Genomic DNA, 14939 nt, shown 5'->3' on the forward strand with positions numbered 1-14939 from the left:
TAGGCGCCCTAAAATGATCAGAACATAGTCGTTAGCGACTTCTACATCGAGGATAACAAAATCAGCAGGATAGTAGAAATCCTGAACCTTAACAAGCACGTTTTCAACCACACCCTTAGAATATTTAATAGACCGATCAGCTAATTGCAACGTCATTTTAGTGGGTTGCATCTCTTGTAAACCTATTTGTTTGTATAGATAATACAGGAGTAAGTTAACACTCGCCTCCAGGTCTAATAGCGAAGTCGTCATGTGGAAATCTCCTAAGGTACATTGTACAGTAGGCCAACCAGGGTCCTTGTACTTAACGATTCCATTGTGTTCGGTTAAAGTTGGAAATTGTTCAGTTAGAAAGACGTCTTTAGGAATATTTGTCTTACGCCTAGTAATGCACAACTCTTTAAGAAACTTAGCATGGTGAGGTAACTTTTTAATCACTTCAAGAAAGGGTAGGTTTATCGTTAGATTTTTGAAAACTTCCCTAATCTCGTCAAAATTTGTATATATATTTAGCATGGCTAGCTTCTGGTGAAACGGTGCTTTCTCTCTATATTTAGCGTATGGATCAACAGGATGTCTAAGCTTGGCTTTCTGTTTCTTAGGTTGTGGTTTAACTGGTACCTCTACAAGGGTAGGATCTTTAGTTTCTATTTCGGTATCTAGTTTAATATCAGGTGTAGGGACTACTGGTGGGGTAACTACAGGCATAGTTACGGCGTTATCAACCACTCTGCCAGAACGGAGAGTGGTGACGGCATTTAGCTCACCTACATTTCCATTTTCATTACTAGTATTTCCGTTTACCTCAAAGGCTGTGTTTGTTGTTTTAGAATTAGGTATCGCTTGACCTGGAAACACACCTTTGGGTTATATTTTCTCTTGGGCTAACTGCTGTAAGGAAAGTTGGATGGCTTGTAAAATCTGTTGTTGGGTTTGCATAAAGGCGTCAAAACAATCCGATTGTGGAGGAGTGGTTGGTATAGGTTGTGTGACAGGAACTATGTCACGTTGATTATTAATGGGTGGATTGTGATAGTTATAATTAACCAAAACGATACCTCTATTAGCATTATAATTATTATTGTTATAATTATTATAATTATCTTGTCCTTATCCTTTCCTCAGTAGAGCTTGGTTGTTATAATTAATGGGTGGATTGTAATTGTTTGCTGGCCTAACATTTTGATTATTATACCCTAGAAGTGTAACTTGTTGATTATTTCTCCAACTGAAGTTGGGATGTTGTCTCCAAAAGGCGTTAGGAATAGGATAGCTGATAAGAGCCCAAAACTGTAGTTTTAACCCCTTAACAATATTGTTGTTAGACCAATTATGTGATTAATAGTATAGGTTTATCACTAATTACGTGCTTTTGAGTATTTCAGGCTTCGGAGTTGAATAAATGTAAATTTGTTACTAATTAGGCGCTAAAAGGAGCTAAAGTGATTGCTATGAAAGTTCTATGAAGAAAGCCAAGTTTCATGGAGAAAAAACCATCAAAAAGCCCAAGTCAAAGCTGTTAACTGAAAGTCAAACCGGATTAGAAAGCTGAAGAAAAGTCAACAGAACTTTAAAAGGCCATATCTTAAGGCTCAGACCTCGGATTTGGGCCCTTTATATATCAAAATGACTGGCTCAGAAAGCTCTTTCCAATGGTCTAGACCTTGACTCAATTAGAGCAGTATAAGTTAGTAAAATCTTATTCTATAGTGACACGACTAGAATGGGAAGTCTTGGATTCAACAAATTGGGTTTTGGGCTCGATTTTTCAACCCAAAACATGGCTCTTCAGCCCATGCACGAATTTGTGGATCTAGCTCTTCTATATCAAGAGACAAAAGCTTAACTCTTAAGTTATCTAGATCTAAACCTAGTTCTAGTTCATAAAATTTAGTTTTGTAATATAGAATTAGTTTTTATTGATTAATCTAGTTAGTTGTCAATTTCATTAGTTGTTAGAACAAGTTTTGAATTTTAGAATAAATTACTTAGTTTATATTTCAATATTTAAATTCGAGTTCAATCTTTCAGTCATAGATTTAGTTGTTTTAAATTGATAATTAGTATTTATAATCTTAGTTCTAAATTAGTTTTAAATTCAGTTTTAATCCATTTTGAATCTTAGACAATTGTTAAATTAGATTAAAAAAGTTAATTAGTTATTCAATAATGACTTGTTCTATGTGTTCTTATTTTAGAAATGATAGTATAATGATTCAAGGCTAAAACCTCCATTAGAGGGGTTTGAGGAAGCCTTGATGAAAACTTGATTTTGTTAGCTTAGAAATCGTCATGATAATCTATTCAATTCTAGAAAGTACTTAGTTCACCATGAGAATGGGTTTGATTGCTTCATATGCTAGTTATTATTTGGTAGAGATTGCCATGAATAATTAGGGATTAGAAATACCAGTTTGTTATGTGAAAGCATTGAAAATTGGATTACGATATTTCTTCATTAATGGATTAAGTCGAATTAAGGTGGAATCGAATTCCCCTAATTCATTCTCTATTGTCAAGTTAGTATTTGAATTTCGTCATTTCGTTATACGCATATTGATTAGTAGTTTCCCATCTTAGTATAATTCCATCGTTACTCTCATTAACTTTGATAGACTGATAATCGTAGTCAAAGGGGAGGTAGAAATGGTTTAGTGTTAATGGTGGCAAATTGAGGGAGATTTTAAAATTTAGGGGTATGTACGTCTTTTGCCCAATATTTTTAGGAAAACATGAAAAAAACGCATGAGTTTAGGTTTGTAGCAGCTTCGAACCCTAGCACACCACCTAGGGCAGGAGACAACAATGATGATCCTGATCAAGAACTGGAATCATCTGATGAGGAAGTGGATATAGAACTTGTTAGGAGTGCTTTTCTAAAGAAATACGGGGTTGGTTCTTTAGAAAGACTCAGACAAAGGCTAGATAATAAAGGGCCTCTGCCTGAAGTAGATCCACAGGTACATGTGCAGTTTGAAGCCAATATTGAAGCAGCACTGGAACTACAGAAAAAGGAAGCGAGGGATTTGTTCAAGGTTCAAGCTCTGGAGATAAAAAAAGAAAATGCGATGGGAAAGAAACCTAAAGACTTGGAACTGGTAAGTGGCTCATTAGGAAGTCAAGATAGGATTCAGAAACTTCAACAAGATGTTGAGTACTATCGAGAGGAAGAAAAAAAACGAGGTTTTGAATGCAATAGCTCTGTTAACAAAACCGTGGAAATAGGATCTGAAAATGATAATGAAACAGAGAGGGTTTTGGAAGATGGAGTTGCAGAAAAATTGCAACCACGATCTGAGATTACAAAGAAGCCAGCAGATGACAAAGATAATGGGATTTCAATCAAAGAACGTGATGACAAAGGGACAAAAGTGGTAGAATGTGAAACAGAGGTAAAGAAAGGAGGAAGATGTGAATCCAAGCAAGGTGTCTCTGATATAAATAATACACTTGAGGCTTCGCTACTGAGAACGAAGAGCAGAAACAGAACAATGGTGGTCACAAAGCTAAGAGCTCATGGGCTGAAGTTATTGGGAAGACAGCAGCAGGGAAAGAAGAACTTAGATATGTACCACCAACCATGGTTAATGGGAAACCGACTATCCATGTACAAAGTTCTCAATTTGGAGGTTTTAATAAGAAATTTGAAAATCTGGTTGTGGGATCTTTTGTAGGGAAAAGGATGAACTACAACTATGTGAAGGAGATAGTTAGTAAGACATGGAGGTTGAAGAGTTTCATCATGAAACCTTATGGTGATTCCATGTTTACTTTCCAGTTTGAGAGGGCAGAGGATAGAAAAGCTGTACTAGACATTGGATCATTTCACATCGCCAGCAAGCTGTTTGTTGTCAGGCCTTGGAGACTTTTCGTGGAAGCAGAAACAAGGGAATTAAAAACGATTCCAATATGGGTTGTAGTAAAAGGATTACCCATGGAGATGTGGAACAAAGATGGATTCAGCCAAGTGGGGAGTGCTATTGGTATACCCATGTTTACAGATCGTTTAACTGAAAATATCGCTAGAACAACCTACGCAAGAGTCTACATAGAAATCGATACTCAATGCCCATGCCCCGATAACATCCCAGTGGTGCTAGACCAAAGAAGAGTTTACAAAGTGGATTTTGAATATAACTGGAAGCCGCAATGTTGCCAAGCATGTAAAGTATTTGGACACACAAGTCAGAGTTGTCTAAAAAGGTCGATATCAGATAAGCCTAATACAGAGAAGGGACCAAAGACAGTGTGGTTAAAAAAAGACTCTAATAAGAATGATATAAATATAGTAGGGGCTGAGGAGGGGAAACAGATAAAGCTAGAAGGAATAGAAGTGAAACAAGCTGGAACCACAAACTCAGACGTGCAAGAAGTGCTTCAAGTAGAAGATGAGCATGAGTGGGAGTCACCAGGGAAGAAACACAGAATCAAAACTAAAAGAAACAAGGATGCGACTAGTTCAGAGGAACAAGGTAAACAAGGGGCAGAGATGAACAGAGACAAAGCTTAACGAGAGGTACAAGAGGTACAAGGAAATAACACTGAAAGTGAAAGCCAAGTTAAAAGGAGGTTACTTATGAAGCAGCATGAAGACAATAGGTTCAAGCAACTCATAGATTCAGAGAACGAGGAAGAGATAGTAGCAGACCAAGTTACTACAGGGGAAAAACAAAACACAATAAGAGTAGCAGACCCAAATGGAGAGATTAGTATCAGCAAAGAAAAGACTAAAGCTAGTCTTTTATCGTCTTCTCAGCTTAGTAAATGATAAACACAGCCTGCTGGAACATGAGAGGTTTCAACAAAGCTTTTAAGCAAGTTGAAATCCGCGAAATGGTGCACAAGTTTGAGATAAGTCTAATGGGGTTAGTCGAGACAAGAGTGAAGAGAAATAACAGAGATAGAGTATTTAATAATGCTTTCACAGAGTGGCGAATGGAAGGGAATGACAATGGAACTGAACTAGGCAATATATGGGTATGTTGGAACCCGAGAGAATGCAAAGCAAAGGTACTGAGGAAGGATGAGCAGCAAATTACTATGGAAGTTGCAACAATTGCGGGTGAGGAGTGCATAATTACAGTAGTATATGGCAGCACCGATATGACTACAAGAAGACAGTTATGGAGGACCATCATTGAACTCTCGTGTATAATACAGAAGCCATGGGTGCTGTTAGGTGATTTCAACACGATTCTAAGTGCTTAAGAGAAGATAGGAGGTATAGAAGTAAGACCGCATCACTTTGCAGACCTGCTAGATTGTGTAAATGTTGCGGGCTTGGTGGATATCAAAAGCAAAAGCAATTTTCTTACATGGAGCAATAAGCAGGAGAATAGGGTCAGCTGCAAGCTTGATAGAGTAATGGCAAACGCAGAATGGATAGGTGAATATGGAGATCATGAGGCTGAGTACTTGAACCCAGGAGCAGTATCAGATCACTCAGCTATAGTAGTGAGATCGGTGATCCAAAAAAACCAAAAAAGGAAAGCGTTCAAGTTTTTCAATTTCTGGCATAAGGAGAAACACTTCATGCACACAGTGGAGAAAGCGTGGCAGAGCGAAGTGGTGGGAAACCCGATGTTTGTGTTTATGAAGAAGCTTAAATTAACCAAGGCTGCTCTTATACAGTGGAACAGAGAAAGAATAGGGAATGTTGTAAGCAGAGTTAAAGAAACAAAGGCAGCAATGGATCTGATTCAAACCGAACTACAAAGTATACCGATGGATCGAGTACTAATAGGAAAAGAAAAAGAAGCTATAACAAACCACGTCCAAGCAATGAATTCAGAAGAGGACATGTTCAGACAGAAGTCGAGGGATCAAGTGATTGTAGTGGGAGACAATAACACCAAATACTTCTTCAAATCGATGCAATCCAGAAGACTAAGTAACAAGATCTCATGCTTAAAAGATGAAGCTGGTAATGCTATCCAAGATAGCAATGCGATTGGGGATGAATGTGTGGCCTTTTATACAGCTCTTTACAGTCCTAGCAACATGTCATCAGTGGACTTTTCTGATTTCCAAGGGATGGAACCACGGCAGCAAATCAGCATAGAAGACTATGAGAATCTTCAGAGAGAAGTGTCTCGAGATGAAATCATTGAAGCCCTTGCGGATATTGGTAATGACAAAGCCCCGGGGAGTGATGGTTTCTCATCTCTATTCTACAAGTGTACTTGAAAGATCATTGGTGAAGATTTTATAAAGGCAGCAAAGAATTTCTTCCACTCCAATCAGATGATAAATGAGGTAAACTCCACCATGATCACCCTCATTCCTAAAGTTCATATGACTAATACTCTGGGAGATTACAGGCCTATTGCATGTTGTGGAGTGATGTATAAATGCATAACTAAGGTCATGACAAAAAGAATGAAATATTTGTTGCCTAAGGTGATCAATCCTAACCAATCAGCATTCAAAACTGGTAGGAGTATACAGGATAACATCCTATTATCTCATGAAATTGTGCATAATTATCATCGTGACCATCAACCGCCGAGGTGTGCAGTAAAAGTAGATTTGAAAAAGGCTTATGACACGGTGAGGTGGGAAACAGTGGAATTTGCTATGAGAAGAGTGGGGATCCCCGAAAGGTTCATCATATGGGTGAAAACTTGTGTGGAAACAGCGACATACTCTATAATGATTAATGGTTCATCTCATGGGTATTTCAAAGGAAAAAGGGGAATCCGACAAGGTGACCCCATATCACCTTATCTCTTTGTACTTGTAATGGATTTATTTTCAGAAATTATGTTGCATAGTGTGAACTGTGGACAATACAGATTACATCACAAGTGTGGAGACCCTGTTGTTACGCACTTATCCTTTGCAGATGACTTGATGGCATTTATGTATGGGGATGTACAAACTGCGAATCAACTCAAGCAGAATTTGCAAAGCTTCAAAAGGATTTCAGGGCTAGAAGTCAATCTTCAGAAGAGCAACATTTTCTTTGCAGGAGTGGATGATGCCACATGCATGGAGATTGAGCAAACATTACAGTTTGAAAGAAGTGAGTTGCCGGTGAGATACTTGGGCCTACCCTTAATTACAACAAGGCTAAGGTCGGCTGATTGCTGTTCTCTTCTTCTGAAAGTTACTCAGAGGATTCAAAGTTGGAAGGGAAAGCTTCTATCCTATCTGGAAGGTTACAGTTACTTAAGGCTGTGCTGAACAATCTGAGCGTATATTGGCTTGCATCATTTATTATACCCCAGAAGTCATATGATGATATCAATAGACTGTGTAGGAATTTCTTGTGGACAGGGCCAGATTGTGCTCAGTCTCATGCATTGATAGGGTGGGATGACATTTGTTATCCTTATGAAGAGGGTGGACTAGGTATCAGAAACTTAGCCACGACAAACCAAGCAGCAACTATGAAACATGTCTGGAAGATTGTTACAAGGGCAGACAACCTATGGGTGAAGTGGGTATATAAAAACTTGATCAAGGAGAGAACCTTCTGGCTACTAAAGATCCCGCAAGATTGCTCGTGGAGTTGGCGAAATATACTAAAGGCAAGAACAGAGGCAGCTGATATAGTTATGCATCAAATTGGAAATGGGTGTGAGACCAGTTTTTGGAATGAACCATGGTGCGCTGCTGGAATTTTGAGAACAAAGTTTCCTCAAGCATTATTATATGACAGCACATGTCATGTGGAGAACAGAGTGTCAGACTTCATAGAGGAAGGAAAGTGGAGTATACCACAACGCATAAGGGTCCATTTTGCTGACTTTCGAGAAGATATAGAACAGGTGGAGATTATGGGGCAGGAAGATAAACTGATATGGACGTCCTCAGTACATGGCGAGTATTGTCTGAAGGGAACATATGATAGACTGAGGAGCATCAGACAAACAGTGCAGTGGGGAAAAATGGTCTGGTACTCAAATAAAATACCTCGCCATTCATTCATCAGCTGGATGGCAATGAAGGGAGGACTAAAGACACTTCAGAAGTTAAAGGAATGGAAGACAATTCAGTCCGACATTTGTGTCCTGTGCTGGCAAGGCGTGGAAAATGAAGATCATCTTTTCCATAAATGTCAAATTGCGAATACAGTATGGAGCACGTTACTTCTCAGAATGGGATTCAGGCGAGTAATCGAGACTACATGGCAAGGTGAGCTTCAATGGATCGAATCTGTAACACGAGGCAATGGATATGAAAAAGATGCATACAGGCTTGTGTGGAATGCGTTCATGTATTGGATATGGAAGGGGAGAAATGACCGAATCTTTGAGAATAAAAATGCAGATGCAAAACAGATGGTCGAGGAAGTGATGCGCGATGTCAGAACAAAGCTTTTGGGACTAAATATTCGAATGGAGACAGGTCCAAACTCGCAGAACTTTATGGACAAGTGGGATATAGAGATCGGAGTGAAACAGAGGAAACAAGTTTACTGTAGATGGGAGCGAGCGGATAGAGACATCTACAATCTCAATACTGATGGGACGCTGCAAGGCGCTGATGGTGGCTGGGCAGCAGCAATACGTGATGCTCAGGGGGAAGTCACAGCAGCAAGTCATGGAAAATCAAAGCTTAAGGATATCGCAATGATAGAACTACAAGCAGTACATCAAGGACTGGAAATGGCAGTACGAAAGGGTATCACAAAGATTGAAGTGCAAACTGATTCTACAAACGTTATATCATTCTTGGAAAACAGCAAGTATCCATGGATGGCAGAAATGTTAATTCGTAAGATTAGAAATTTGCAAGGAACAGTTTGAGCACTATCAAATCAATCATGTATACAGGGAAACGAACAGATTAGCGGATGCATTAGCTAGGAATATACCTACTGTTAGTTACATAGAGTTAGTTCCAAGTTCTTTTTCTGAAGATGTAAAGAAAATTATTTATGAAGATGCTAGTGGTAAACAGTATCTAAGATTGTAATAATTCAAAACTTTTTTTCCTCTATGAGGAAGGGGTAGGGGACCTCTTAATTAAAAAACCCTACTTACCAACCAAAAAAAAAAAAAAAAAAAAAAATCAACTTAGAATTCTAAAGAACTAGGAGTGGAACGAATCTTCTATTCCAACAATATTGCAATAGCATCGAGAGTAGAAAACTTTGATAACATAAGCCAGAAAGTAGTTTTAGTTTTATTTGCGTATGAGTCTCGTTACTTATACATAGGTAAAACTAACATTTTACATTTTTATCAAATGGCATCGCTGCCATCTTAGTTCCCTTTAGAATTGTTTTCATTAGCATTGTTAGTCTTCCCAAAGTCCCATTAAACCCACCCACCCATGTTTGATTCTAACTGTGGTTTTTTGCTTCAGAACTGATTTTTTTCCGCAGGAATACACTGAGCGCACCCTGCGCCCTTGTAGGCCAAAATTAGAGCGCACCCCACACTGAAGTGCCTGGACATCAGTCAAGGCACGAGCGCACCCTATGCCTATCCTAGACAAAATCAAGGTGACCACGAGCTGAAGTGCCTGGACATCAACTAAGGCACGAGCACACCCTGCGCCCTCTCAAGGCTTAACCAGAGTGCAACTCGCGCCCGAAGTGCTTAGACCTCTAGTCAGACATGAGCATACCCTGCGCCCTATCTAGGCTACTTCAGAGTGCACCCCACACCCTCTTCTGAACCGCCCGATTTCCACAGGTTAGTTCAAATTTCCATTTCTTCAAGTTATTCAGTGTTTCTAACTTGTTAAACACACTGAGCTCGCGTATACAAGACACTATTCATAAGCGAAGCAAGGAGGTATTCAGGTACTTCTTTCTTCCACTCATCGCCTCTCCTGTTAGAGGTTTATACTAGCATATCAGGATTGTTTTGATGGTTGTCGTGTTTCTTTAATATTGGTCTTAGCCTTGCATGAGATTAAGGTCAGGTAGAAGAAAAACGCCTAACGTAATCAAACGTCGATGTCAACACACACGCCTATCTAGTATACCACACGCCTATCTAGAAATTTATAGTTAGAGTTTCATTTGCATATTAATTGTCCTAGAATATATATATATATATTATATATATATATATATATATATATATATTTTAACAATTATGGCATATCAATATGTAGACGACCAATCATGTGATTCTTATGCAAACCCTTCACCATGTTCATGCTGTGGTAGTCCTGACCATTGGGCTTCTAATTGCCCATCCTATCAAGAGTTTGAGCCTACTATAAGATATAATAATAATTATGAGCCTCAATTTTCAAATTTTTATAGAGACCCATACAATCAAGAGTTTTCTAGTTATCCAAACAGTACATGGAGTCAATTAATGTCGTCTAATTATAGTTCCGTAATGAGTGTGTACAATGAACCAAACACTTTTCTATGCACAATTTGTTCAGATTCATACCACACTGCCTATTCATGTCCCATATTTATTCACCCTTAACCTAACCCATCACAGTACGATATCAACCAAAGTCACTCAAACGCCAATAACTATGACTATCACACACCATACTAGCCAGACCTTTCCACCATGCCAGAAATCACCCACCCATCTAGTTCGTCCACCCTTCGTAGACCAAATTTCCCAAACTAAGCTTCAGAACATAGCCCATATGATTTCCATGATCTCCTCACCTAACAAAGAACTTTCAACCTTGCCAGAGATCGACACACAACTAGAACAACCTATTCCCATAACCACACCATTTGACCTAGTTAAGACCTACCTTGAATTTCATGAATCATTACCTTCCCATGACCCTCCCATTAACCATTATGCTAACTCCACACCCCACCTGGATGAGGAAATTCTTGAAGACGACTCCTTAGGACATGTGTTGGATGACCACTCCAAATTGAGAGATGCCACCGAGGAACCTCCCATTGATCCATCTGAAGATGAATATAAGGATGACACATTAGAAGATATTTATAAAGATGTGACGGAGGAAGAATTTGATAACTATTGGCATTCTCTTAATATGGTCCCTCCTGTTGAGCATGTCCAGGCCTTTGAGTTTGCTAACCGCACTCGGCTGGATGATTCCTTGATATATTCGAATGATTCCATTGAGGATACTTATAGTGTTTTAGAGGAAGAGGGTGAGAAAATAGAGATTAACAATTCTAATTTAAGGCATGAACAAGTTAATGTGCAAGAAAAAGAGGAAGTTACATGTAGCAATGTGAATCTCAATTTAGTTTGGCAACTGAGGAAATAACAATGGAAGGAATAGATGACTGTCTTAAAGATAAAGCCATGAACCACAACCTTATGGATTCAACCAAGAAAGATGTAGAGTTCTTAAGAGTGTGTGAGGATCCACCAACTGATGAATCACCAACCAACCACCATCCACTTGAGTCACAACCTCCTACAATCTAACCATCTACCACAACTAAGCTATCCATTCATTCACCATTTAAGAGGAACCTCGAATTTGCACTTGAGCCTATTGCTTCAGAGACCCTCTCTAATTTTTTCAACCCTCACAGTGAAGAGTGTTTGCCTAGCACACAATCCTATGAGTACACCATTCCTATAGTTGACAGCCTAGCTTTGACCGAGTGTAGTGAGAAACCTAATTTGTCTTATTTTTCCACATCTGAGCCTCATGAAAGACATCAGGATCCAGACTTTATTTCTTTCTCACCTAAAGTATTGCTAATTCATCTTTTGGGTCATTCAAACTTTTTAACACAGCTATAACATGATGGTTTGCATATGTTATTTGATGGGTTGCATAAGTTTTCTTTTATTCTTCTACATGATTGCTTCCAATTATACAACTTCATTTTGTTTGAGGATGCATTTAGTATCATATTTTTATGGCTAGACCCCAAACTCTTTTGATTACTAGTTTATAGTTGACGACGCATCATCTATTTTGTGCCACCCCAGTTTCTTGTTTGTTTGGGGGTGTGCACAGTTTAGGGGAATCTAACTTAAAATGACCCCATATTAAGTCTAGGGGAATCTGAGTTTAAAATACCCATATATTTTTTTGTAAAATACCACCTTAATTGAGTATAGGCCACAATTTTTTTCAAACTTCAAAAAGAGTTTTCAAATTTTGTTTGGGGGTGGCGTATTTTGGTATTTCATTTCAAATCATTTTCCCACCCTTTGCCTGTCATGTTTACTCCAGTAGAATTTGTGTTAGTTAGTACGTAACAGTTTTATTGTGCTTCTTGTTATCATATTATCTTTATAATATTTCTTTTACAGGTACTACCAATTTTTACCACGTTTCTATGGTAAATTCTTTCCTTATCTCTTTACACTTTGAGGACAAAGCGTTCGATTGTTTTGGAGTGGGATAGAAATATTTGCAAAAATTAGGCACTTTTAGGATGTAAATTATGCACTTTTATTTATAAAATATTAAAAATCATAAAAATTAGTTAGTTACATTATTTAATTGTGTTATTGAATTGTTTCATGAACCCCCTTCTCCCAAATTGTTTGGGGGTGGTATAGAAACACAATGTAAATGTTTAAGCACATATTAGGTTGTATATTACATATTATTTGTCTTATAAAATTTCAAAAGTTCAAAAATATAAATAAAAAGTTGGGTTTATGCTATACACTTAGGAATATTGGTATTGTTTCTTTCTCTTTGCTCTTAATAATCAAGAAGTTTCACGTTACCTTTTGCATTAGAATAGTTTAGAAACTTAGGTTAATATGTAGGTAATAATCTTTGTATCTTTCTATAAATATATTGTATGAGTATCTATGTTCATATTAACAGTAAGTTTCTGAAATCTATGCTAGAGTACTTATTCTACAAATCCTGTGAGAATATAGCCTAAAGCCTTATATGAGTGAAATATTTGAGAAATGACACAAGGGAGAAGTAAATTCCAGATAGAGAAATCACACGTCCACTTGCTTGATCACTATACCATATCCTAAGTGAGAATTTAGGCCCTCTTTGGATCGATATAGCCAAAAATTCAAACCTATGAATTATTTTCCGCTAGTCGCCCCTCTGAGTCTTTCTTTAGCCTTTCATAAACCGCAAATTATTTACCTTTTTTCAAAACAAAATAAAAATAAAAATCAGCCTACCCATTCTTTAAATGAGTATGAGAATAGATATGAAGAATAGAAAAGAGAAAGACCTTTGAAATCAAGAATTTGTTAGTCACTTCAAATAAGAAAAGAAAGTTTCCATCCAAATATAAAAAAATAAAAAATAAAGAGCTAGAACTCCAAAAACAGAATCAAATTAAAGAGTCAAAAGCCAAAGAAAAAGGAAAAAATGGCTAAGGATGGAAACAAAGTGTAGAAGCAAAAGAACAAGGGTTTCTCTAGTTACGTAATATGAAAACCCTATTATCTCAGACTTGTCCTTTTTGAATATCCATTTCCTTCATTCTTAAACCATCTCCTAATCCTCGCAACACCTAATAAAGACCTCTAACTCAATTAGGAATAGGTTAGTGTGATAGTAAGTGGCAGATGTGTTTGATTGACTTCCGCTTTCTTGTGTGTCATTGAGATTGTAAGATAAAGTGTGCCCACTGCGCACTGGAGTAGTGAAACTTTAGCGGAAAAATCAGAGTGGTTTTTGTCTTGACATTTATGTGAGGACCTACTTAAGAACGTTATTCTGAGTTTTAAGAAACAGACCTGTTAGTACATTTCATAGTATTACTCATTGTATATATGTTTATTCGTAGATGATTGATTATTATGCATATATTAGCTTAGGTTTCGATTTGACTATTCTGTGTTCATTGCTAGTGAGATGTATAGATATTTGATAATAAAGAAGGAAATAATATTTGTATTTCTTAGTCGTTGTAGTATAGATGAAGTTTGTAGGTACCTTCACTGAAAAACTCTCACGAGGCTATAACTCGTCCACTAGGGAATTCCTAGTGGTTTAAAGCCTTGTTCCATATGGTCAATGCAATCACACTTAGCGAAACGAGACTAGTTAGAACTCCATTTTTGGTCACTTATTCTAATTTCTCATATTTGCTTGAAGACAAGCAGAATGCTGTTTGGGGGTGGTTTGATAAGAGCCTAAAACTGTAGTTTTAACCCCTTAACAATATTGTAGTTAGACCAATTATTCGATTAATAATATAGGTTTATTACTAATTACACATTGTTGAGTATTTCAGACTCCGGAGTTGAATAAATATAAATTCGTTACTAATTAGGTGCTAAAAGGAGCTAAAGTGATTGCTATGAAAGTTCTATGAAGAAAGCCAAGTTTCATAGAGAAAAAGCCATTAAAAATCCCAAGTCAAAGCTGTTAAGAGAAAGTCAAACCGGATTAGAAAGCTGAAGAAAAGTCAACAGAACTTCAAATGGCCATATCTTTGGGCTCAGATCTCGGATTTGGGCCCATTGTATATCAAAATGACCGGCTTGGAAAGATCTTTCTAATGGTCTAAATGTTGACTCGATCAGAGCATTATAAGTTGGTGAAAACTTGCACTATAGTAACACGACCAAAATAGAAAGTCTTGGATTCAACAAATTAGGTTTTGGGCTCGATTTTTCGGCCCAAAACATGGCTCCTCAGCCCATGCACAAATTTGTGGATCTAGCTCTTCTATATCAAGAGACAAAAGCTTAGCTCTTAAGCTATCTATATCTAAACCTAGTTCTAGTTCATAAAATTTAGTTTTGTAATATATAATTAGTTTTTATAGATTAATCTAGTTAGTTGTCAATTTCATTAGTTGTTAGAACAAGTTTTGAATTTTAGAATAAATTACTTAGTTTATATTTTAATATTTAAATTCGAATTCAATCTTTCAGTCATAGATTTAGTTGTTTTAAATTGATAATTAGTATTTATAATCTTAGTTCTAAATTAGTTTTAAATTCAGTTTTAATCCATACTGAATCTTTGACAATTGTTAAATTAGATTAAAAAAGTTAATTAGTTATTCAATAATGACTTATTCTATGTGTTCTTGTTTTAGAAATGATAGTATAATGATTCAA

The 14939-nt window shown here is 37.2% G+C and overlaps 1 protein-coding gene across 1 annotated transcript; it reads left to right on the forward strand.

Annotated features, from left to right (window-relative positions):
- The first annotated feature begins 5364 nt into the window (after nucleotides 1-5364).
- Nucleotides 5365-6186, forward strand: LOC147475022 (uncharacterized). The gene has a single exon (XM_086585244.1). The coding sequence runs from the start codon at nucleotides 5365-5367 to the stop codon at nucleotides 6184-6186; it is 822 nt and encodes a 273-aa protein (XP_086441370.1).
- The last annotated feature ends 8753 nt before the right edge of the window (nucleotides 6187-14939 follow it).

This window comes from Coptis chinensis, chromosome 9 (genome assembly GCF_015680905.1).
Source record: "Coptis chinensis isolate HL-2020 chromosome 9, ASM1568090v1, whole genome shotgun sequence".
Taxonomy (NCBI): Eukaryota; Viridiplantae; Streptophyta; class Magnoliopsida; order Ranunculales; family Ranunculaceae; genus Coptis; species Coptis chinensis.

What these genes read in the sequence shown, in the direction of transcription:
- LOC147475022 (XM_086585244.1), top strand. Translation starts at nt 5,365, where the DNA reads ATGGCAAACGCAGAATGGATAGGTGAATATGGAGATCATGAGGCTGAG.